Source organism: Myodes glareolus, chromosome 18, assembly GCF_982192425.1.
Source record: "Myodes glareolus chromosome 18, mMyoGla1.1, whole genome shotgun sequence".
NCBI classification, from domain to species: domain Eukaryota; kingdom Metazoa; phylum Chordata; class Mammalia; order Rodentia; family Cricetidae; genus Myodes; species Myodes glareolus.
In genome coordinates, this window is record NC_142043.1 from 56,669,755 (window position 1) to 56,695,209 (window position 25,455).

Here is a 25,455-nt window from a genome sequence, read left to right on the forward strand (position 1 = left end):
CGTGTGCCACCACCGCCTGGCTTGAAGGCAGTTTCTACGGCATTTGTGGTGAACCTGGTTTAGACTGTAATCTAACCTGTGCTGCCAGTGTGGCCCTATATCGGTGCTCACAAACTTAATGATTGTGGCCCATGTTGGATTTCAGATGTTTGGATTAGCAATGTTAGATTCATTCACTCCCCATTTTTTCTGTCTGTCTGTCTTGTTCTCTGGCTTGAAGGCCTTAGTCCCAAATATATGCAGATGTTTATGATTGCGAAAAACTTTCTGATAGTTACTCCATAGACCGTAGTAACTGCCCTTGGGTGCTTTTGTTTGTTTGCTTGTTTTTAGTTTTTTTGAAACTAGGTCTTACTATGTAATCTTGGTCGACTTGCCTCTGCTGCCTGGATGCTGAAATTAAAGGCATATGCCGCCATATCCATGGCTCTTCATTCTCTGTATTCCGTTACCTGTCTCCTGTGCTTGTGAACACACTTCCTGTTATAGCATCTTTCCTTTCCCCTCTGCCGTGAGTGGCGCTTCTCAGGGATGCCACTCATGAGACCAGAGAAGGAAGCTGGCTTATCCCGGTCCCCGTGAGCTGTGCTGAGCACTGCTGCTTGTCACTGAGCCGCTAGTGCCGAGGACCGTGGGGGTGGAGGTCTGGGTAATGAGATAGATACGCAGCTGAACAAGTTTCTCGGTCGGGTCTGGAGAGGTGGCTCAGAGGTTAAGAGCACTGGCTATTCTTGGATTCAGTTTCCAGCATCCTCAAGGTGGCTTCTAACTATAACTCCAGGGAATGCGATACCTCTCCTGACTTTACAGGCATCTGTACACACCTGGTGCTTATGCATACTTGCAGATAAAACAGTCATACACAAAATGAAAAGATTTTTTATTCTTTTTTATTGCTTTATAAATAATACCATTCAAATGTACACCTCCTCCCCTCCTCCATTTCCCTCCCACTCTCCCACTCCCCTTCCCCACTCCCCCTCCAGTTCTAAGAGAGGGCAGGGTACCTTGCCCTGTGGGAAGTCCAAGGCACACCTCCCTCCATCCAGGCCTAGGAAGGTGAGCATCCAAACAGACTAAGATCCCAAAAAGCCAGTACATGCAGTAGAATCAAATCCCAGTGCCATTATCATTGGCTTCTCAGTCAGCCCCCATTGTCAGCCACATTCAGGGAGACCGGTTTGATCACATGCTCTGTAAAGAATATTTTCTGAGAAGAGTCTTTGGAGAACATGATGGCTATGACATAGATAAACATAAGCATGTATTATACGTGTGTGTGTGTGTGTGTGTGTGTGTGTGCGTGTGTCTGTGTGTTTGTATGCACACACACATCAGTGTGCACTTTTTTTTTCTTTTCTTTTTTGGAGATAGGGTATTTCTACATAGCTCTGGCTGTCTGGAATTCACTATGCGCACAAGGCAGCCTGAAACTCACAGAGATCCACCTGCCTCTGCCTCCAGAGTGCTGGGATTAAAGGTGTTCCCCACCATGCCCAGCCATTTTCTGTTTGGCCATTGTCTCTTTGCTGTGGATGAAGCGTATTAGGAAAGAAATGCAGCATCAGAGAAGAGAAGCCGTTGTCGCGTCTGCTGTAGTCTTTTCTTCTGTCTGTGACCGAAACCAATCCCTAAGCAAAGGAGGGAGGCACCAGTGGGGTTGGCAGCAGTGTGAGCAGGTGTGTCTGTGTGGGAAGTGAGGAGACTGGAGACTGGGCAGATAATCATGATGGGCGAGCACCAGCAAGAGCCCGCTTGAGCCTGCATCAGATTGCATTTTGCCGTCTTAGCTCTTTTCAGCTCGAGATAAAAATCAATATGTAATAAATAGATGTTCTCGTTAATGTTTAACTGTGGGCCAAGGCTTAAGATTAGCTTCAGGGTGGAGGGTATCTGTTATCAAGTGCCTGCTTGAGTTGTGATTATGCCTTTTCATTTTGTGGTTATTACGTTGTATTTGTCTTCCTGGGCAGGGGAAGAGTTTGCTCTAGGGAATTAGCCTGCGTTTGTGTTTATTCTGGATGCTGCGGTTCAGCTCGCACGCCTGGTGACCTAGCACAGGTTTTAATACCCGTCAGTCATGCTCATGTTTAATCCTTAGTGTGTCCTTGCAGTCCAGTGCTCAGTGAGTACCAGGCCCTGTTGCAGATAGAACGTTCCTCCTGTGCCTCAGGAACAGCTCTGGAAGGCAAGGCTTAAATGCTGCTGCCTGTGTGCCTCAGGGCAATGCCTTATCATGTGAGGAACTTCTGGAACTGTCCCTACACATCCTTAGCACTCTGGACCATGGTAGGCCTGTGCTCTGTGTATGCCATTGAGGTACATGCGAGGGCAACACAGACTAACACATGACATGGTGGTGCTGCCATTTATTTCTGCACGTGCCCCCAGCCCTTCCTCTCTCTGCCATTGTCCCCACCAAAGGGATCACTCACTTCTCACAAGGGGAATGCCATGTTGTTCCATGAGCCAAAGATCTGAGAATTGTCAGAAGCAGGTCACCTCTGAATCCTAGCTCCAAGCTCGCCTCAGATGTTGGCCTGGTACGGCGACTGTGGTTGTAGCCTGGGTTCCAGATCGTGACAGGAGCATTTCTGGGGTCTGTGGGTGGCACTGGAGTTGTGGTGCACCATGCTGAACAGTAGCGTTGGTGACGCACCTCAGGCTGCACCAACTGGAGGCCAGCCCCACACCCATACTTCCTATATGTCAGGAACCTCCTCCTCTTCCATTCAGTCCACAGTTCATTAATGGTTCCATGGGGAAACACTGCTCCTCCTTGGACCCACGGGACCTCCATGAGGAGACATCTTTTGTTACGGGTGTGCCGTTGCCTCAGAAGACGGTCCTGTAGACATGCCTTTGATCCTTCCAGACTGAGTTCAAGACTGACCTACTTTGACTTGCGCTTTATTCTACTTACTGAAAGGATTTGCTAGTGACATTTTTCAAAGTGAAGCAGTCTTCAGGTTGATAGACAAGACTGCTGTCAGTCTCACAGTCTGGCACTCAGGTTATAGCCCACTCTCTTACTTCTCTCTGTCAAAAGCTGTGTTAAGCTACTTGCCACGCGGCACCGGTTCTCTCCTAAGAACACTTGTGCTCCTTTCTTTCTGTGTGTTTTGGGACAAGCTCTCACTATGTACTGATAACCACGATGCCCAGGCTGTCGTTAGCCTCTAGTGCTGAGATGACAGGCACTCATCCCCATCCCCAGAGGCTAGACCTCTGCATGCCTAAAGCAGGCTTTGATGTTTGGTTTTTACAACTTTGAAGAAAACATCCAAATGAGAGTCTTAGCTGTGTGATATTTCACTCTTGTAGTCTCGGCCCTGGGAAGGCTAAAGTGGGGAATGCTGTGAGTTCAAGGCCAGCCTAGGAAGACCCTGTTTCAAAACACCAGAAAAGAAAAAGGGAGGGAGATATCATTCTGATTTCCGTGTGTGTGTGTGTGTGTGTGTGTGTGTGTGTGTGTGTGTGTGTGAGAGAGAGAGAGAGAGAGAAGCGGAGGCCAGGGAACGGAAAGGAAACACCTAGTTCATCCTCAGAAGGCCTTCACTCGTTTTCATGTTGATTCAGTGCTCGTTGTCTAGCAGTGATGTAATCCCAAGCAGAGACACACGAGAGCCAGGTAAGTTAAAGAAACATGCACTTGGCTCTTTGAGCTAAACATAAAGTAGAGCCATGGCGTTTGGGCCCTACTTATTGAAGACATGACTGAATCTGTTATAGTGTAAGGCGGGCTGGGTCCATAGTGTCCAGTGCCGTGGGAATGGATGGGAAAGGCAACACCCATGTTTTGTAGGCCTTCACTCTATGGAAGGAGAAGAAAGAACAAAGGGATTTCTAAGTTGGGTTTGCAGGTCATTGTTTAAATTCTCAAGAGTCACGCATTTGACACACAGAAATCAGTCTTCCACTGAGATGTGTGCGTACCTCCCGGCTGACAGGTTACACTCATACCCAGCCTTACTTCAGTATGACTCAGTATGACATCTTCTCCAAGTTAAGAATGATATTGCTGCTGTTCTGGGTATCTCCCGTGTTAAGGTTTGCCTTTACTATTGATGCTCATCAACACTGTAGTGAGGGCGAAGCTATCCTTTCCCAGATTCTCCATCCCATGTTGTCTTTTCAGACTCAGAAGCTTGGCTGTGTCCAGCTGAGCTTTGTCTGCTTGTCCTTTGCTCTTCAGGTCAGGCCTGTGCTGGTGCTGTGTCCAGGCCTGTTGTCAAGGTGCCTGGGCAGCTTGTTTCAGGTTCGGGCTCCTAGGCTGCCTGTAGTGTTTTTCCAGGCCGCTGTCCCACTGGCAGTGCAAACCTGCCCGCCCTGCGTGATCAAGAGACGATATTTACCTCTTTACCCCTCATCCTGTGCAGAAGGCTTAGCCCTGTTAGGTCTGAGGGCCTTGAGTTGGTCTAATTTGGTTCCATGCAAACATCTGTATTGGAATTTCCAAACTGTGCCAGTCTGGGTGGGACAGGAAAGAGAGACATGCGTTAGTGTACATGGTTTCTCCTGCTCTGGTACCTTTTACCTAGTTTAGAGGAAATAGACACTTTTTCCAACTTTACTGTGTGTGCACACGCATACATTTTGCATGCATGCACTAATATGAGCCATCACACACATGTAGCAGTCAGAAGACAACCTTGGGTATTGACTCTCAGCTTCTACCTTGTTTAGGATGGGATTCCCTATTGGCTGCTGCATATGCCAGATGGCCAGCCTGCAAGTTCCCAAGGATGTTACCTCTGCCTCCCATCTCTCTGTAGGAGGGCTTGGATCGTAGATTCTTTGTCCCGCTTTGCGTGGGTCCTCCTGGTGCTTGTACACACCAGCCCACTCCTCAGCCCTGAGAACTAAAGCATGAATCATGATCTCATTGAGAATTTTGGCAGGGTTGTTTTCCTTAGGAAGAGACAGAATTATTTCTTTTCTTCTTTTTCTCTTTGCACCTGAGTCCTTGCTTTCAAGGTCAAATGCTGCTTTCAAGGTCAAATGCTGCTTTCAAGGTCAAATGCAAGAAGCGGCTCTCATGGTGTGATGACAAGTTTTCCCTGAGCAAATGTGTGCAGGGCACTGAGGTGGGGACAGAGTAGCTGTGCATTTGGAAGAAGCAAGGGCAACTTTGTTGTCATTTGGATTCAGTCCCCAGTTTACCAATGTGAGATGAAGGAAAACTACAAAACTCTTAGAACACTAGGAGATCTCATTCTGAGCCCAGAAGGCAGTGTGCTCATAGGGAATCGTAAGGCTACACATTCTCTTCGCCCCAGTGACGTCTGCATCACACACAGGAGGAATTTCTCTGACGTCTATGCTTGTTAAGGAGTCTTCTCTCCTCCAGCATTTGCTCTTTGTTTTTCCCTGGAGGATATTTGAGTGATATGATTGCCTGTCGCTAATGAAGGTTTTTCTCTAACAGATGTGTACCTAAAACTGGAAGACGTGACTCATAAGTTCAACAAGCCCTGTATAATGGATGTGAAGATAGGGCGGAAGAGCTATGACCCCTTTGCCTCCTCAGAGAAAATCCAGCAGCAGGTCAGCAAGTACCCTCTGATGGAGGAGATCGGGTTCCTGGTGCTCGGCATGAGGGTAAGAGTGGTTTGGATGAGCTGTGCGCATTTTCCTCACACAGCACGCCAGGGGGCTGCAGGTTTTAGCTCAGTGCCAGTAGATAAGAATGAGCATCCTGTGCTGTTTAGTCATCCGTGATGTGAGCTATGAGGGCAGAGGTTTTATGTCTTGCTCACTGGTCTGTGGTCTGTCACACTGGTCTAGACACCTAGTAGGTAATTAATACGTAATGACCAGACCCTAAGATGGGAACGCCGGAATTTTGTCGTAAAGACGTTTTAAGCTGGGCTGGGCATGGTGGTACAAGCCTTTAATTTCAGCACTTGGGAGACAGAGGCAGGTGGATCTCTGTGAGTTCAAGGCCATCCTGGTCTACAGAGTGAGTTCCAGGACTCTGTTATGCAGAGAGACCCTGTCTTGAAAAGCCAAAAAAAAAAGAAAAGAAAAAGAGAAGTTTTAAGTTTAAGTGTACAATAAATATTAAAAGCTACATATTCATTGTAGCTTCCCTATAAGAGAATAACTATTTTATACTTTGGGTGTTTTTTTTTGTTTTTGTTTTTTGTTTTTTTTTAAACAGGCATCACTGTGTGGCCCTGGCTGTCCTGTAACTTGCTCTATAGACCAGGCTCTGGCCTTGAACTTAAGAGATTCACCTGCCTCTGCCTCCCAAGTGCTGTGGAAAAGAACTATTTTCTAACTAGAAAAAAATCCATATTATTTCATATTTCTATCCAAAACACTTTTTCATTTGCACATAGTTCTGTGAGTCAGCATTATATTTTTTAATTTTAGCTGATCCATAAGAATCTCATTTATGCTTTGATATGTGCGTGTACTGTTCATCTCAGGACAGATATGGGGTTGGTGTCATCAGGTGGCTGGGACTGCTTGGGTGTCTCGTGGTCTGGACCTTTGTCCGTTTGCCATCTGGTAGAAGGTTAACGTGGGCATCTGTGGCCTGGGACCTCATTCTGAGGGGCCGGAGCAGGAGCTTGAGAGGCAGGAGCGACTTGCTGTCATTTTGTAGGGCTATCAGATGGTCGCTTCCGACCTCCGATGCCACAACACAATTTTTTTTTTTTTTAGTTCTGTGAGCCACCATGTGGTTGCTAGGACTTGGAACTCAGGACCTTTGGAAGAGCAGGCGGTGCTCTTAACTGCTGAGCCAGAGTGTGTACGATAGGAAGGAAGGATTGTTGAAGCCATTCTGCAGAGGTCACCACAGCTGGGAAGTAATGTAGCATGTGGTCCTCTAAACCAATAGTGTGTCTAGCTGTGCCTGATGATTTGGGAGGGAGTTTGTCGGAGACCACTAACGAGCCAGCGCCAGCAAAGCAAATCCCACACTGGACTTGATACTTTGATCCATAAAGTCGAAGAATGGGTCAAGCGATTTTTCATTTTAGAAAGTTATAGTGAACACGAGCATATAAAAACCGACAAAACGGCCAGCAGAACGGCTCACTGGGTAGAGGAGCCCTGAGAGCCTGCCGACTTGTTTGACCCCCAGGACTCATGTAAGGCTGAAAGAGGGAACCATCTCAGCAAAGTTCTCTCCTGAGCCCGCACATGCTCTGCGGTCTTTTCTTACCTGCTCTGAGGTGGAGTTCTCAGCCTAAAAGGAGCTCTCCCCAGTGACCCCTGACTTTCCTTCCCTTCCAGCTCTCAAACATTCTACTATGGATTCTCTCATTCTTCAGCTTCTTTCTTTGTTCTGAGCATTGTTCACCATGCGAGGCTGTTGTGTTGCGGATTGAACTGTTTCCCCTTGAAAACCAAAGCAGTTCTTTCCCTGTGTGAAGTCATTCCATTGCTATGACATAGCTCTCTCGTTAGTCACAAAATGTCCACGTCTTGATTGTTTTCCTATTTAACATATCTCGAGGTCTCAGTGATGTGTATTATCATACCATAATCGCACATGCTCCTTTCAGTGGCTCCACGGTTGTTTCTGGACTTTGCTATTACCACCGTGTTACAGTGAGCCGTGGGTCTGCTTGTTCTGCCACTGTTTAGTGTGTCCTGGCACACGTCTGTGTGGTGGAGTGCTGGCTGATGTGAGCCTACAGCTTTGATGGCGGAGCCGACTGAATAGTGATCTTTAATCCTAGGAAGAAGAAGCAGGTGAATCTCTGTGAGTTTAAGGGTACACAGAGAAACCCCACCTCAAAAAAATCAACAAACAAACAAAGGAAAAGAAAGAGCAACTTCAGATACCATTTTCTGAATAGCATATGTGATTACTATTTGTTTGTTTCTTGCTTGCTTTCTTAGAGCAGTGGTGGTGGGGGGGCTTTGCTCCTAGCCAGCCACTTGATAATGTCTTAGACCAGTGGTTCCCAACCTTCCTAAAGCTGCGAGCCTGTAAACAGTTCCTTATGTGGTGGTGACCCCCATTGTAAAATTATTTTCATTGATACTTGTTTCCCCACCCCCCGGGATAGGGGTTTCCTCTGTAGACCAGGCTGGCCTCGAACTCACAGAGATCTTCCTGCCTCTGCCTCCTGAGTGCTGGGATTAAAGAGTTCCACGTGGGCTTCTGGACAAGCTCTCAAGGCTGAAACATGTCTTCAGCTCATTTCCTTTTCAACTGTTTGCATTTGTTAATAACTCGAGAATAATTTTAATCTTTTTTCATTTCATATTTATTTATTTATTTATTTATTTGGGTTTTCAAGACAGGGTTTCTCTGTGTGGCCCTGAGCGTCCAGAACTTGCTCTGTAGACCAGGCTGGCTTGGAACTCGGATATTCACCTGCCTCTGCCTCCTGAGTGCTGAAACTAAAGGTGTGCGCCACTGCCATCTGCTTGACTCTAAAATAATTTTAGATGTCAATAATAAAAGACATCATTTCAAAAACATATTTTTTGGAAGCTTTTGTTTTTGTTTTTTGAAGACGGCATCTCTTTGTAGTTCAGCCTGGCATCTTTGCTGTGGGGGTGAGCTCACCTTGAACTTCTGATCCTCTTGCCTCTACCTAATACCAAGTGCTGGTATCACAGGCGTGTGCAACCACACCTGCTCATATTGGTGCTGGAGAGTGAACCCAGGGCGGATTGCATGCTGGGAAAGGATCACTGTGTTGTATTCCGACTCCTCTCCACTTTAACTCCTTTTTCTGTGGCAGAGTTTCATGTAGTCCTTTGCTTCAGACTTGCTGTGTAGGACGACCTTGATCTCCTGACCTTCTGCTTCCACTTCCCATGTTGAGGCCAGTATTGCTGAACTCAGCAGAAGTTGCAATATTAGGAAATGCTCTCAGCTTGGCCCTGTAAATTTGTGATTAATTTTGATGAAATGAAATAGATAATTCTATCATATTGAAAATCTATGTTACTCTTAGCAGCTTTTCAGAAGTGGGGCGCCTAAATGCTGGGTGCTCTTTTAGGCCTGTTCATGTGACAATATGGTTCTCTTCACATCCAAATGAAGGATTTTGTATCTAGCTGTGAATTCACCCCACATGGCCAAGGGCACCCCTATGAGTGTTTGAATGTTCGCTGCTCTTTTATTTTGACAGGTTTATCATGTTCATTCTGACAGCTACGAGACACAGAACCAGCACTATGGAAGAAGCTTAACAAAAGAGACGTTAAAGGAAGGTGAGCCCTGGGAATGAATGCTTTGCTAATGCGTCAGCAAGATGCGTCTGATCGCACATAATTCTCCTGTAGAATAACGATTCAACTCATAAACTTAAAAAAGGAAACCTAAATAGACAGAAGTAGGTTCACCATCATCCCTGAACCCTAATATACCCGTGTGAGTTGTGAGCGTCCCTTCCTTTACACCTTCATTAGTGTCGAACTTGTGAGCTTGCTGGCTCACTTGCTTCCTACTTCTGTGATACGATCCCTAAGAGAACCCACCCAGGAAGAAGCCTTTATTCTGCTTCCGTTCAGTGTAGTGTGTCTCCTTTGGTAGTGTGCCAAGCACCTTCCTGTACCATGAGCACTAGTCCTTAGGGGTGAAGGCTCTAGGGAGGTAGCTTGACTTCTCCATGCTCAATGGGTTGTGTAGGTTCTTCAACAATAGGGCCTTACCATAAGTTTGTGGGTAGCAACCAAGAGCCTTGGCAACTGCTGGGTTGCTTGGGGGTAATAGGGCCTTACCATAAGTTTGTGGGTAGCAACCAAGAGCCTTGGCAACTGCTGGGTTGCTTGGGGGTTCCCATGGGGGTCCCTGTAATGGTCTGATCTGTCCCTTTAAGAGACAAGCCATGCCCACTTCCTCCCCCATCTGTCTACCCTGGCAAGCTGATCTTCAGCTTCCAGACTGAGCCCTCCCTTTCCATCTCTCTCCCAAAAAGGTAGCTGCTGCTGTGGCTCCTCTCCTCTTCCCCCTCCTCTCTCTCTGTCTCTCTCTCTCTGTTCTTCTGCCTTCTCCCCTTCCCTATTTCCCCTCCCCCCCATAACCCACTGAGTAATATCCAACCTCACTTTGCATGGCATGCCTATCCATCTGTCTCTCACCCGCCGTAGCTGCGGATCCTCGTAGGACTGGTTGCTCCATCTCAGTCTCCCACCCACCACGCTGCTCCTTGTTTAGGCTCCCTGCCTACAACCCATTGGTCCTCATGGCCCACGGGCCACTCGGGGCTCCCTGCCTGGAACCGGGGCTCCCTGCCTGAACCGGCTGGCTTTGTGGCCTGCTGTGGTCTCGAGCCCGCTGCTCACTGCCACCACTCAGGGACCTGCAGCGTTTCACCCCTCGGGAAACAGCACTGTTTTATTTTTACCATTGCAGTCCCTTTAGCCAGCAACTCAATTAGATGTGGTCCATTCCTTTGACACCATTCCTTCAACAGGATGCTTCATTTGGCGAGAGATGTCCATCTGGGGCTTTCTCTCCCCATTATTTGGTGATTCCATTTAGGTCACCTTCAAAATATGGATATATTTTAAGAAGCTTCTGCTGTATTAGGTTTCCATATGGACCCTTCAGATGGCCCCTACTTTTTGCTGTCCCTTCCCAGGTTCCCTATCTTTCGCTCCTCCATCCTCCTCCTCCCCATTTGATCCTTCTGTTCCATTCACCCCCATCTTAATCAGTGTTCTGTTGTGTGAAGAGACATCATGACCATGGCAACCTTATGAAGGAAAGCATTTAACTGGGGCTTGCTGACAGTCTCAGAGGTTTGGTCCATGATCATCAGGGTGGGGAGCTTGGCAACATGCAGCCAGACTGGGAGTTCTACCTCAGATCTGAAGGCAGCAGGAAGAGAGAGCCACAGGGCCTGGCTTGGGCCATTGAAACCTCAAAGCCCATCCAAAGTGGCATACTTCCTCCTAGGGGACTGCACCTACTCTAACAAGGTCACACCTCCTAATCTTTCTATTTAGTACTACTCCCTGGTAACCAAGCATTCAAATCTCTGACCCTATGAAAGGCCATTCTCATTTAAACTACTACCCCGCCTGTCCATAATTATCCTGTTTTCTCCTTCCTAGGGAGATCCAACCTCCTGCCTAGTCCCTTACTGTACTCTTAACCCCTGTGGTTATGGATTACTGCTTACTTATTGAAGAGTTAGCAGCTAACCTCCACATATAAATGAAAGCATACCATATTTGTCTCTTTTGGTTCTGGGTTACCTCACTGAGGATTTTTTTTTCTAGCTCCATCCATTTACCTGCAAATGTAATGCAAATGTAACTTTTTTTTTAACAGCTCAGTTGTACTCAATTTTGTAATTTGCTACATTTTCTTTATCCATTCATCTGTTGACAGACCTTCAGGTTGTTTCCAGTTTCTGGCTGTTATGAATAGAGCAGCAGTGAACATGGTTGGACAAGTGTCTCTGTAGTAGGATGAAGCCTTTTTTGGGTACATGCCCAAGAGTGGTATAGTTGGATCTTGATGTGTATCTATTCCTGGCTTCCCGAGGATCTGCTGCCACACACTGATTTCCATAGTGGCTGTACAAGCTTGCACTCCCACCAGCAATGAATGAATGTTCCTCTTTTCCCACATCCTTGACAGCATGAGCTGTTGCTTGTTTTATTGATCTTGGCATTTCATTGGTGTAGGATGACATCTACAGTAGTTTTGATTTGCATTTCCCTGATGATTGATTTCATTTCCCAACAGTTTGCATCGTATAGTGGGGGAACAAGTTACATAAAAGCAAGTTGCCTAACCTGTACATTCCCAAGTATGATTAAACATTAAGGTTAAATAATGATTAATATTATTCCCATGTATAATTTAAGAGTTTTAAGATTTATTCTTATTTTATATATATATTGGTGCCCATGGAGGCCAGAAGAGGGACCGGATCCCCCAGGACTGGAGTTGTAGATGGTTGTGAGCCCCACAGCAGGCCTTGAACATGTGATCTTCCTGCCTCAGCCTTCTGCATTGCTGGCACAGGCCTGCACTCCAGGCCTTCGAGTTCCTTCTCAATGTCAATGCCATTCATAGCAAGAACTAGAGTACCTGTCTACCTGCAGTGAATGTTTGCCTTAGGGATTATACTTTGACATTGGTATCATTTAAGTAATTTTTGTTTTGTTTTGTTTTATTTTTTTCAAGATAGAGTTTCTCTGTTTAGTTCTTGATGTCCTGGAACTTACTTTGTAGATGAGGTTGACCTCAAACTCAGAGGTCTGCCTGCCTCTGTTTCCTGAGTGCTGAGATTAAAGGCATGGACCACCACAGCCGAGCTTTATTATGAGTTCTTCATCAGAGCACTGATCTAAGTTTCTATGTAGAGATTTAAGTTTCACTGTATAGTTAATGATTTGATTAACTAGAAGGCATGGTGTGACAAAGTGAAGAATTTTATCTGCTAATGAGCTTACTTGTAGCTGAAGTTTTTGTTGGGACCACTGGCTCCAAAATAAACACCCAGAGACTTAATTATAAGTGCCTGGCCAATAGCTCAGGCTTGTTACCAGCTAACTCTTAGAACTTAAATTAACTCATTTATATTAATCTACATTCTTCCATGTGGCATTACCTCTCCTTTATCTTATACCTCCTGTTTCCCCTCCATGCCTGAGTGGGGACTCCTCACTCTGCCCTTCTTCTTCCCAGTGTTCTTAGTCTGGTTCTCCCGCCTAACATTATCCTGTCCGTTATTGACGAGTCAGATTCTTATTAGACCAATCACAGTGGCATATATTCACATGGTGTAAAAGAATATTCTGCACTCACTACAAGTGACAGAGGCACAGTTTGACCCTATCTCTGATGAATTTCGTTTACAGGTGTCTCCAAGTTTTTCCACAATGGCTTCTGTTTAAGAAAAGACGCGATTGCTGCCAGTATTCAGAAGGTTGAGAAGATTCTCCAATGGTTTGAAAATCAGAAGCAGCTTAACTTTTATGCAAGCTCATTACTGTTTGTTTATGAAGGTTCATCTCAGCCAGCTACTACAAAATCCAACGAGAGAACTTTGGCCGGGAAGTTTCTCTCCAAAGGCCACCTGTCGGACGCAGACGTCCTGGAATGCAATAACAACTTTCACCTGTTTAGCTCCCCGGCCAACGGGACATCGGTAGGCAAAAGTTTATCCAAAGTGTACGCGAGGCACAGAAAGCTGTACTCCAAAAAGCACCACAGTCAGACTTCACTGAAAGTTGAGACTCTGGAGCAAGACAACGGGTGGAAAAGCATGTCCCAGGAGCATCTGAACGGAAATGTGCTGTCCCAACTGGAAAAAGTGTTCTACCACCTTCCTGCGGGGCGTCCGGAGATGGCAGAAGTAGAAGTGCGGATGATAGACTTTGCTCACGTGTTCCCTAGCAACACCGTCGATGAGGGCTATGTTTACGGTCTGAAGCATTTGATTGCTGTCCTGCGGAGTATTTTAGACAGTTGAGTCTTGCTGCGGTCTGTGAAGGAGTGGCCTGTCACCGTGGCATTAGCTGTGCACCTGTAATGCTCTGTAAAAAGTTTGTATTGTGAGTCAGCGTTCTATTTGTCTTTATACTTTTGGTAGAAGGTTAACTTTTTTATATTCTTACTCAGGAATACTAATTTGTTCATGAGAAAACTATGAAGACTAAAGAAACAGGAATGTCGAGCCGGGAACGTGCAGGACAGGGAGTAGACAGCCGGACCACTCTGACAAAGTCATTCAGATTCACGTCACTTTGTGTAGCCCGTCACCAAGGGACCTGTCCACCCAACCCTGCCGGTGAGCCGTGTCTAAACTGTGGCGCTGTCAGGCCGTCCCCGTAAGATCTGGAAGGCACAGGTTGTTTTCATCAGGACCAGTGTGCCCGAGCTCCCTAAAACTGGAGAACATTTCACAGGGCAGCTGGGGCTGTGTGGGCTCCCTGTGTGAGCTCTCCAGGAAAGGTGCTTCAGTGGGCGTGGTCCACCTGCAGGGTTCCCCACAGCTCCTCCCTGCTCAGGGCTGCTTCACAGGGAAGGGTGAGAGAGGCTCATGGCCTGCGGAGGCAGCAGCAGCGGTCTTGAAACTAAGAGCACAAATATTTCCTCCCTGGGGTCAGGAGAAGAGAGATTGTTTGTAAAGAACAAATTACTCTCATAAAGGGTGGGGCTTTTTATTACCGATGTGAGGCCTCGGAGAGGTGCTTGGTGGAAACTTGGTTTATTTCTTCTTTAAATAATTTTTGAGTCTTTTCCATTTTTAAAAATCCGTGTTTTTTTTTTTTTTTTTTTTTTTTTTTTTTTTTTTTTTTTTTTTTTTTTTTTTTTTTTTTTTTTAAATGTATCCCCATTTACTTTCGAGCCTTAGCGTAAAACACCTTTCTCAGAATCTGGTTAAGCAGTGACCAAACCGTGGCTGCTATAGGCCGGAATCCTGTCTCGGTTCCACGCCCACGGCGTCTAACAGAGAAATCATAATTTATTCTCACCCAGAACAAGGACAGGCAACTTTTCCTTGAAAAAATAGATTTGTAAGTGTTATGTTTAGTTTACACCTACCACCTTTTTCAAATTAACTAATTATCAGTAAGATTTTTTTTAAATTGAGATTAAATTTGCAAATCGTTTTCCTCTCAGTGCTTTGCACTTTGACTCACTGATGGGTTAAAATAATTGAACGGCTTGTCATTTCTGGAAAATAGTTTTGAGTTATGACTTGACTTCTTTTTTTTAAAAAAAAAAAAAACCTTTCCTTCAGAATTACAAATAAAATTTTTACACCCTACAACCATTTTCTTTAATGTGGAGGAGATTTTAAGTTCCTCTTACTCTCCTGACCCCATCCAAGGACCGTTTGCAAATGTCGACACCCAAGCATGAGCCTGAAACACACGGTCGTTAGCCAGAGCGACTGGGGCCTGTGTGCTTCTGTGAGTTCCCACCAAGGAGGCTGCAGGTGTCCCCACAAGGCCTTCGTGTTCTCTGCCCAAGCGTGTACTGGCTGGAGAGAGAGGGTTTTGTTTCTTTCATTCTGTGGGCGTGAGTTCCAAGCGATAATTACTAGAAAACTTTGAGTTTTACCTTTTTTCCTGCGATGTTGACTTGTTATTTGGATATGATTTCATAACTCTCAAGCTCGTCTGGTGAACACTATTTTGAATCTTAAGAGGCAATTTGGGAAGGTGCCAGGCTATGTACGATGAATAAGTCAACTCAAGTACTCAAAGCGTTGGGCACATCTTAGCTTAGTCAGGTCCTTCATCTACAGCTGTTGCAGGCATTTTGGAAGCCAGCATCCTGCCTTCCGGTTTTGTCTGAATAAAACAGGAAGCGATTCTTATCTCTGCTTTTCAGGGAAGGGATTAACATTCAATTCTTCTTGTTTACATTTTACCACTGTTGCCCTCTTTATGTTACTTTTCGATTATGCTTTTCGATGATGTGATCAGCGTGTTTATGTAACCAACCTGTGGCGTTTTCTAGTCTGTCCTGTCTTGTAAGATGATGCTGAGATTTGCCACTTTGGGGAAGAGGCATCCATCACTAGCCAAGCGAATGTGAACACAGAGATATTTAAGAACTAAGCAAATGAGGAGATGGCTTGGGCTGATGGAAATGCTAGCCCCCCCCTCCCCCCAACATGGTTTTAGTGTATTTCTTATGGGGTACACTCATGGAAAGGACTTTTAAGAAATTGTGGATGTGAATATGTTTCTCAAATAAAAGTTTAAATTGTAAAATAGTTTTATAATAAAGTATTTACATTAATTATTTTAATATGGATGGAAGTTGCATAAATTATACTTGTTGTTAAATATTTAAATAGTCTTTCAAGAGAGTTTTGGAAACGTGTGTAAGTGATTCTGATAGGTGTGGTGTTAAATAGTCTGGGATGCTTTGCTCTGTGTGTCTGAAGGGGACTGTGCACTCTGCCTGCGCACACTACAGGTTGCTACTGTGGCCCCGCTGGCCACTCAGCTGAGTAAGAACTGGTTTCCGAATGTTGATGTAATTCAGTAATGACACTGTCCTTTCATGGTTCGTGATCTCTCCGCGATGCTCTTACGGTCAGGCCTAGGAACTATTAAATTTATAACATTTGGGGGGAAATGAATTTCCATAATTCAGTTGCAATTTTCTCATTGATTTTGGAGTTTGGAATGTGAGGCAGGAGGGAGGGCTGGACTGTGAGGTGCCAGGTGCCGAGGCTGACTGTTAGTGCCACACCACCCGAGGTCTGCTATTTAAACCTGCTTTGTCTAAGCGGCTGTTTAATGTCTCTCCTCCAGACCCCGGCCTTGATTTTTGCACATTTGTAGCTGCGGTTGCCCTTTGTTTCCCCCCAACATCGAGAGTCCTTTTAGAACGCGGTGACCCCCAGGGTGGTTTCTGGAGGCCTGGCCCTCGGGTCACTCAGATCCCTTCACCAATGTGCGCCAGTCAAGCCGCTCTCAAGTACACATCCGTGAGCCCGTCGAGACTCACCATTTCCAGCGTCCTGTCTGGATAGCGTGGCCGCTCAGGACTCAGAGATGCGCAGAGATGCACAGAGATGCACAGAGATGCACAGACGCCTTCACTGAAAGCTGCTGCGGCTAGTGCTTGGGTGAAGATTATGTGGTGAGTGCTGAGTCACAAACGAGGCTGATAATTTTTTTGACTTTTGGGCTGAGACCAAGCGAACATAGGTGAAGTTACAAGTGTGGCCCCCATTTGGCTCTCCAGCCGGTGGCAGTTAGAGATGGCATAAAACAACCTTTTACTTGGAAGGCGATGTCTGGCTTTGCCTCCAGAACAATACTAGCATAGTGTTGCTGCGGTCGCCCCTTACCAGTGCGAGTATCTTAGACCTCAGATTTCTAAATCGCCAGTATTTCAAATTCGTCAGTGGATAGATGAAGTTCCTTCTTCACTTCAGAGTAGTTACATTATCACATAAAATACTGATATTTTGAGAAGGAGTTCACATCTTTGCTGGCAATATTGAAAGTCTTCTAACCTGTTTTGTTAGCTTCTATTAATAACAGCCATGATTCGTACCATTAAGTCAGTAGAAAGTCGAATTTTTTTTATCATTGTTATTATTTTAAAAACCGTGTCATTGTAGCTACACTTTGGCCTGGGGTCCACTTCCAGGATTAACAGTTTAATTATTGAAGGTAGAGTCTGCAATCCCCTGGAGATGAGGAGAAAGGCATCCGTAGACACTTGGCTGTGGGAGCTGTACTGGAAGATGTACAAAAGCATGGAAAGGTGCGCCCAGGCTGTACCCGCAGTAGCTGCAGGCGGCAGCGCAGCCCTCCCATACTCGATGAATGAATGTATTGCTGTGCTTGGGTGTAGATGTCTCAGTGTCTCGAGTGCTCCTCCTCAGTGTTTGTAATTTGTACCCTTGACAGGCTCTCCTTGGGGTACAAGGGTCGTCACTGTGTCTCTGGAGCCATTTAATGTGATATGCCAATTTTTATAAGTGATATTTAGATAATCCTAATAACTGTATATTCGACAACTTATTAAAATGTTTTGCATTGGAGTTTCTTTCCGTTAATTACCACGTTTGAACAAGCGAACGGTGTAAAGCCTGCAGCGAATGTTTGGGTGCTGTGGCATAAATGTGGTGTGAGCAGGAGGCAGAAGAGGACTGAGGTGGGAGACGCTCACTGAGTGACGGGGGCGGAATCAACTCCTGTGAATGCTTTTTTTTTTCTATCATACAAAGTAGGATCTTGGGGAAATTGCTGCTGTTCTGAAAGTGCTTTGGGTGTTGTTTTGCTTTATGAGACAGACTCACTATGTTGTAAAGGGAAACTCAGACCACAGGAATGGGGAGTCCGACTTCCTCTGTGTCCGGCAGGAATTGCCCAGAGAGAGCACCTGGTCCCTCTCAGTTTTTCTTCCTGCGGTCCAGGTAGCCACGCCTTAACTGGATGTGATTGGTTAACAGAGCTTCCCCATCAGTTGGCTTTCAAACAAGGTTATCAATAGCCCAGGCTGAGCAGGGAACTTCCTATATAGATGGCAGTGGCTTTGAATCCTGATCCCCCTACCCTCACCTCTACAAATGCTGGGGCAATGGTGGTGATTATTGTGCCAGCATGCCTGGCTTGAGATTTTCAAAACAGAGCTCCGTAAGTCTTTCTCGAGATGTGCGCTCTCTAGTACTGAGGCAAAGCAAGGGATGGGGCTAAGCTGCTCCCCATGGACTGTCACCAGGGATGACAACATATGGAGGGCATGGTTCTTCCTTGTCAGGACCAGGTTAATGCTTCAGCGAGCCAAATCAAACCAACACCTTTGGTTTGAACTGGTAAGACTGGCTGCTCAAGTCCTGAAGAGAGCAGAGCAGACTATCACGGCCACAGTCCCTGTGTCATAAGCCAAGGACGAAGACCAAATGCTGAGGGGAACCAAAAAAAAAAAAAAAACAAAACACGGAAGTGATGGGTTTGCTGCCTCTGTGGGACTGCCGGTTGTGGGGCTGCACTCCTATGCAGCAAGACTTGAACACCATCCCCTGGGTGTGGAGAGTGCAGGACAAGCTGGGCTGCCTGGTAAAAAGAAGAAAGAAATAGGCAGGGAAGTTGAGGTAGGATGGCCGCCACAAGCTCAAGGCTAGCCAGGGCCGCAGAGTAACAAACAACCCCATCGCCCATCTCAGACAAAATGTAACAACAACAAAATGGATTTGAGGTGTGAGAGGATGCCGCCAGCGATGGCTCAGTGGCCACCCTTCCCAGTTGGAAGGTGGGACTGCTAACTTTGTCCCGACCTCAGCCCTACGTCCTGCTGTAGCTTTGGTGGCCTGGGATGACAGACTAGACTCACCATTTTCCATTAGTTGAGCATTGGCCTTGGCTGTATGATTGCCAGTTCAGGAGCACGTTCTGTGTGAACCAGAGCATCCTGGACATCCAAACATGGCATGGGCATTTTCATTGTAAATCACCATTGGGCAATTGGTTCCATTGCCCCAGATGTTTGCTTAGGCAAGTGCCCCACCACCGCGTTACACCCGCAGTCCTTAGAACTATTGTTTAAGGACCTGAGGGAGCATGGCATGGCACGGTGTATGGGAGTGCTATGTAAGCAATAAGGACTGGCACTTGAATTCCCAGCACCAGTGTAAACGTCAGACCCAGCCATGGCCTCGGGCGCTTGTATGTAATGCAAGCATTGCGGGCAGAGACAGGCAGATCTTGTCAGCCTGCCTACCTGAAAAACCGAACTCGCAGGTCAGTGGGAGAGCCTGTGTCAATGCAATAGAGACACCGACCTCCCTGCTCTAACCTCTGAAAGAGCAAGCACACCTGCAACAACATGCCCCACCCATACCTCATACACATGTAACTATTACTTATTAACAAAACTGACCAAATCCCTTAGGATTCCCCCCTTCCCGCAGTTCTGCCCCCCCCATGTCAATAAAAATTGACAAAAATGGAATCACTTATTTTGGAAACAATTGTAGTTTCTGTGCCAGGCATCAGGTCAGCTCTGAACAGTGTCATGTAGGGTAATGGGGACCAGTATTCCCATGGAGACCCAGGCATGCACGCACACATGCACACACATGGGCATGTACCACACGCAGCTGCAGCATTTGGGGAGGCAGGTGACTGACTGGGCAGAAAGCCTACATGGCAAGCCAGATCTGACTGGCTAGTTGGGGTTCTCACTGCTGAGCTGTGTTAAAAGTCTACAGACACCACCTTCAGTTGCCCATTTAGATCTAGAACGTTCCGTGGCTTGACCTTTAGCTATAGTCGTTGGACTGTTTGCTTTCACAGGATAGGCACAAGGAAAGGGTCAAGTATGAGAACCTCACCATGCAGTGTAAGGACCGTGGTTGTAAACATGGATGGAACAGGCATCCACCTCATGGGTTTGGGTACCTTTCAGAGGGAAACCCTCACATCTGTATAGAAGCTGCTACAGTAACTTGCAGCCCTCGTCAGTTTGAATTTGCAGCTTCCCTCCCTGGTGTTGTTGGTCCCAACTCCTTGAGGTTAAATCAGAGGAGGGAACAATTCATTCAGGTACTGGGTGGGCCTGGCCATCCCAGCCGTCACTGGCACACCATCCCACCCAGGTATAATCGGCTTAACTCTGTAGCCGAGTGGGTGGATCTGCTCCTGTGGGCTCCTTAAATCTCTCTATTATGAGGTAGGCAGTTGGCTTTCCGCTCTGGGGTGTGGGCCAATGAACTCAGGACGTTCTCTGCCTAGGGTAGCCTAGGGCTCAGGGGAAACTGGAGCATGCAGACAGGCTGCAAACTTCCACTTGAGTCTAGAGATTGCCAAATCAGTCCCTACGGGATGGCACCAGAGAGGGGCTCTGACGGTGGCCACAGCACAGTCAGCCACAGGCTCCATCCTCCGACCGTATGCTGGCCGAGGTGAGATTTGCCTTCTTGTGGTTCTTGGTTTCATTGGGCAGCCCTGTCTTATCGTAAGACTGGATACTTAACTATAAATACCTTTAAAAATCTCCCTTTTGCCTCTTTACCCAGATTCCTGGCCGTTACGCACCTCCCCAATTTTAAACTTGGAGTGTTATCCTGTGCATCTTATTCATGAACTTCGTGAACTTCCTCAGAGACAAGTGATGGCTGAGTATTTTTTCATGTGTACAGAAAACTGTTAAAGAGTCCATGACAGTTTTGGTTCTTTATTTAGCACAGTGTTTGCTCACGAAGTGGCTGTTGAACTTTTCTCCTGAAAGACCAGGTTCAATTTAGGTGTGAGAGCTGCTTGGCGCTAATGCAGGATTTGAGCTCCAGCACGCTTCCTGGTTATAATTACCTTCCCCTGTGTGTTTCTCATGCATTTCCCCCAGGCAGAGGAGAAGCTAGGTTTTTGGTTTTTGAAACAGGATTTCTCTATGTAGCAAACAGTCCTGGCTCTCCTGGAACTCACTCTGTAGACCAGGCTGGCCTAGAGCTCACAGAGATCCATCTGCCTCTGCCTCCCGAGTGCTGGGAGATTAAAGATGCTGGATTAAAGGTGTATTGGTGTTTTGCCTGCAGGTATGCCTGTATGAGGGTATTGCATCCCCTGAAAATGGAGTTATAGACAGTTGTGAGCTGCCACGTGTGTGCTGGGAATTGAACCTGAATCCTGTTGAAGAGCAAACAGTGCTCTTAACTGCTGAGTCATCTCTCCAGCCTACTGCGGTTTTTGTTTGTTTTTTAAGCAAGCATCACTGTTTTGTGTTGCAAGGACTAACACCTTGTCCAGGAACTGTATAAGACAAGTTCAGTGGGGTCTCCGTTTTGGAGGCAGAAAGGACCTCCATCTGCTTAACCTGAGGACAGAGGTGTTCTGCTTGAGTCATGGCACAGGCCCTGTGGTTGCAGTTGGGACTTAGAAAAGAGATCATGTGGAACGTGGGAAGCAAGAGATAATTCAGAGGCCTTGCTCAATCACTGTAAAAAAAAAAAAAAAATCCAAAACCAAAACTCCTCTGCTCAGAACCAATCCACTCCAGGAAGTCAGAATTAGTCTTTTCTAAGGGTGGAGTCCCCGTGACCTAAGCCCCTCTACCTAGGTAGGTCCCACTTGTGAAAGGTCACGCCATCTGTCCTCACGGTTGCCCAGGGGCTGGGCTTTTAGCCCTCAAACTTTCCCCATAGTGAAGCAGTCTGCCCAGTGTGCTCTGAGTACGTTTTGCTGGCATAGCAACAGGACCGTGTCTTCTCGGAGGAATGATGCACTGGTTAGTGTTTTGCCAACATGGGACAGGCTGGAGTCGTGTGAGAGGAGGGAACCTCAGCTGAGAAAAAGTCACGGTAAGATTGGCCTACAAGCAAGACTGTGGGGACATTTTCTTGATTAATGATTGATGTGGGAGGGCCTATCCCACCGTGGGTGGTGCTGCTCCTGGGCAGATGGCTGAGCAAGAGCAAACCGTGGGAGCTGCCCACTAATCAGCACTTTTATGGCCTCTACACCCATTCCTGTCTCCTGGCCCCTGCCCTGAGTTCCTACCCTGACTTTCTTCAATGATAGACTCCAACCTGTGGGCTGAAATGAACCCTTTCCTACTCAGGTTGCTTTCGGTCACGGTGTTTATCATAGCAAGAGAAAGCCAATTAGGACACAGGACAATAGACAACACTCTGGGCTTAGCTCACTGAGTCACGGGGCTTAATCTCGGTTTCTGGATTGCAGCCTTTGCGTAAATCACCTGACCTAAGGAGGGTGAGCAGCGTGCTCAGTAGCTGCAAGTGTCCCACGTGACTTCTCTAGGATAACTCTTCCTTCGCTTCTACAAAAGGGCTGTCGCCTGTCTGCTTCTTTGCCGTGTGGCATAATCTCTTTGAAGTAAACCCCCACAGAGCAGGGAACGGTGGAGGACCTCTCCTCTACCTCGTCTTCAGACAACCAAAGGATATTTTCCAAGTATCGAGTGTCCTTCACTTTACAGTAGTCTTTTCAAAAGACGTTGCCCATTTCTTGGGATTTTCACAAGGACGTGTCGAAGGTAAGTGGTGGCTGTCCGACCCGCATGGAAATAGCGGAGGGCCACTTAACTCTTGGTTCCTTTCTTTGAAAGAACAAGAAGGTGTCTGTGAAGATGGGGCCATCCTCATGTAGTTACCTCTTCACCCGCCCCCACGCCCAACATGGTCCCTCGCGTACTTCCCTTCCTAGCGTTTTTCTTGGCGAGTTCCATGTGCACAGGTGTCTCTTCACAGCACTCTAACCCCTCCGTCTCCCATCCGTGTTCGATTCCAGCCACGGCTCTCCTCCCCACTTCAGCCTCTCACCTGAATGGCGGCGCCCCCGCCTGCAACAATGCTGCTGACTACCACTCTCTGTCCGCTGTGTTCTCTGCTTCCTCTCTCGAAGGTGACTCCCCCCACCCCAGCCCCCGCACACACACAGGCAAGAAGAACAGAGAGGGCAAAACCAGGGTGTGTTGGAACTATGAAACCACAAGGCACAGCTGGCCTGACCTCAGCAGCTAGACAGGACGCGGCCATTACTAGCCACCCCCGCCCCACACAGCCACACACTCCTTGTATCGGTCATATCCTGGAGAATCTCTTTTGATTGCTGCTACTTTCTTAGTGAGGAAAGGGAGGGCAGGTGAATTAAGAGAGGGTGAAGGGTCTGGTGATATGACTCTGGGTGAGGATAGTGGCACGCGTGTCTGGGCTCCTTCACAGAACCCAGGGACTGTTGTCATTTGAAGCCATCAGACTTCGAGTGCTGCCAGGCAGCTGTGCCAGCTGTGCCAGCTGTGTGTCCTCCACACACTTTTGGCTCTGAGGCACAGGTATTAGGTTGGTGGAAAGCTGGAGATAACCAAGGTTTGGCTTTCCAAAGATATTGGTCATTTTTCGTGTGTGCGAAAGCCAGAAATGAAATTGGCCCCAAGTGCAAGGTGGGTCCAGAAAGCCTCGCCCTAAATGCCAGGGCTCCATTGCCACCAAACCACTAGGGCAGGACTGCTGGGACGGAGGGCAGCCTGTCAGAACTGACCCCAGCGGGTGCCCCAGTCAGATATCAGGACCAATTGCATGCTGGGAAATCCCAGGCACAGTGATTTATCCTAGGTGGACTGCCCGTGCTAGGCGGGTTATCTGTGTGTAAGACAAACATTCTGTTTCCATGGAGACAAAGCAGTCCATCACAGGTTCAAAGGGCAGACGGGCGGGGCTGGAAAGGGAAAGGTCTTCTCTGTGGAGGTTCAAGGTCTTCCCCAGCCTCCGTTCCTAGCTGCCCGCTGCATTCATTGCAAAGGAAAGATGAGAGTTTGGTGTCCAAATTCAGTTTCTTCGGAGCTGGTCACATTTTTGAACACCCTCCCTTAACTTAGACAACACAAGCCACTCAACCAGACAAGCACAAGGTGTCCTACTTTTCAGTTTGCTGGTTCAGATTCTTTTAGGCAATAATTGACTTCATTGAAAAGTTAAACTGTGAGCTGAGGGGTGGCTGTTAGCTGATTGTTACCGAGTCCTTACTCAGCTCCAGCGCCCAAGAGGCTCCAAGCCGTTGGCCGATTGGCAAGGAAGTACTGCTGACTACCATACTCGGAGTATAATTCAGTCATGCTACAACACTCAGCGTTTCAAAAATACTTAGAGAAACGGCTCAGATTCCTTCCCCGTAATCCCCAGCTCAGATCATGTCAGCGATATTTTTCCATCGGACTTCGTAGCATAATTTACAGGGCACGATTCACTTGTGTTTTTCACACACTCTCAATCTATTTCACTCGCAAATCTTCTGGGTCTGTGCGAACTTCCAGTTTCTGCCTTCCCCTCAGTGCTCTCCAGGCTACCACCGTTGCTCGCTCTCCTCTCAGCTCCACCCCAGGCTGCTCAGTGGAGCCCTGATTACTCCAGCACCCTCTGCCCATGGCCCCGTCTTCACCCTGCTCAGCAACAAGAAGAGTCACTAAGATGCAGCTCAAACGGCTCTACTCAGCTCAGGATCCTACATTAATTCCGCCCTGCACTTGCGTCGAATCTGAAACCCTCACAATCTCTTCTAGAGTCTTCTATTCCCACATCTGTGACTACTTCCTTATCTCATTTCCTGCCACCCCGGTCATGCTTAGTATCCTCCTGACAGACGCAGGACCTGCAATCCTTTTATTGCAGCTTGTCGTCAGCACTTTGCTTCACCGGGAACTCCCGACTGTCGCATGCTCTGACCTCTGAAAGCTCCAAGTGAGTCGTGGGCAGGAAGGTGTTCCCTGGGCAAAAATCATTTGGTGCCTCTTTACATGGGGCCTCTGCAGTCTGATTCTGTTTAATGGCCTCAGGAACTTTATGTGATTGTTAGCTTTAATGGTCCCACATCTAGGTTTGGAAAGCCTAGAGTCATCTGGGAAGAGAATCTCAATGAAGAGGAGTTGTTTGGAGTGGGCAGGCCTGTGGAAATGTTTTCATAGCAGCCGAAGGGAAACCGGACACTAATCATTTTGTGGTTTGTTGCTTCTATACTTCTACTGGGGCTCAGAAAATGATACCTCCAAGTTCCGGGCTGCAGTTCTGAAGAGCTGAAGGCTGTTGGCAAAGCCCAGAGACAAGTCCCCTTGTGCCCTCCTGCTCTTCTCAGCCCCGCTTCTCTTTCTTCCATGGGACACACCGGAACTTTTCTCCTCCAAGGGCGGTCATAAAACCAAAAGCCGTCCTGCGGCCATCAAGAAATTCTGTGACCTACCCTTGTCTGATGGAAGTAGGATTGTCTAGAAGTCTTGGGTCAGGTTCGGTTTATCTGCCGGTTAAGGGATGAAAAGACAGGAAATAGGTTACAGTCGCAGCAAGCAAACAGGTTTTATTAAAAGCGAAAGTGCATGCAGTGTTCACACCTCCTCCGCGCTCCCCACAAACTTCTCACACGTGGGAAGGGGATCCTGAAACAGAAATACATTTTCCTTCTGGAACGCTGGAGCTAGCTCTTAATTGGTTTCGGTGGCCTGGAATAGGTCCCCTCCCCTCATTTTGGATTGGTCAGCTTAAAGAAGAGGGCAATGATAGGCCCACAGCTCCAAGCAGGACCGACTTTAGG

The 25,455-nt window shown here is 47.1% G+C and overlaps 1 protein-coding gene across 1 annotated transcript in view; it reads left to right on the forward strand.

The window, feature by feature from the left end:
- Ipmk (inositol polyphosphate multikinase) overlaps nucleotides 1-17,462 on the forward strand; it is a 37,224-nt gene extending 19,762 nt beyond the window's left edge. Inside the window, exons 4-6 of the mRNA XM_085679748.2 lie at nucleotides 5,429-5,601; nucleotides 9,108-9,189; nucleotides 12,799-17,462. Of these exons, the coding sequence (XP_085535874.2) occupies nucleotides 5,429-5,601; nucleotides 9,108-9,189; nucleotides 12,799-13,412 (869 nt within the window). The 3' untranslated portion in view covers nucleotides 13,413-17,462. The remainder of the gene's footprint in view (nucleotides 1-5,428; nucleotides 5,602-9,107; nucleotides 9,190-12,798) is intronic.
- Nucleotides 17,463-25,455: the final 7,993 nt, after the last annotated feature.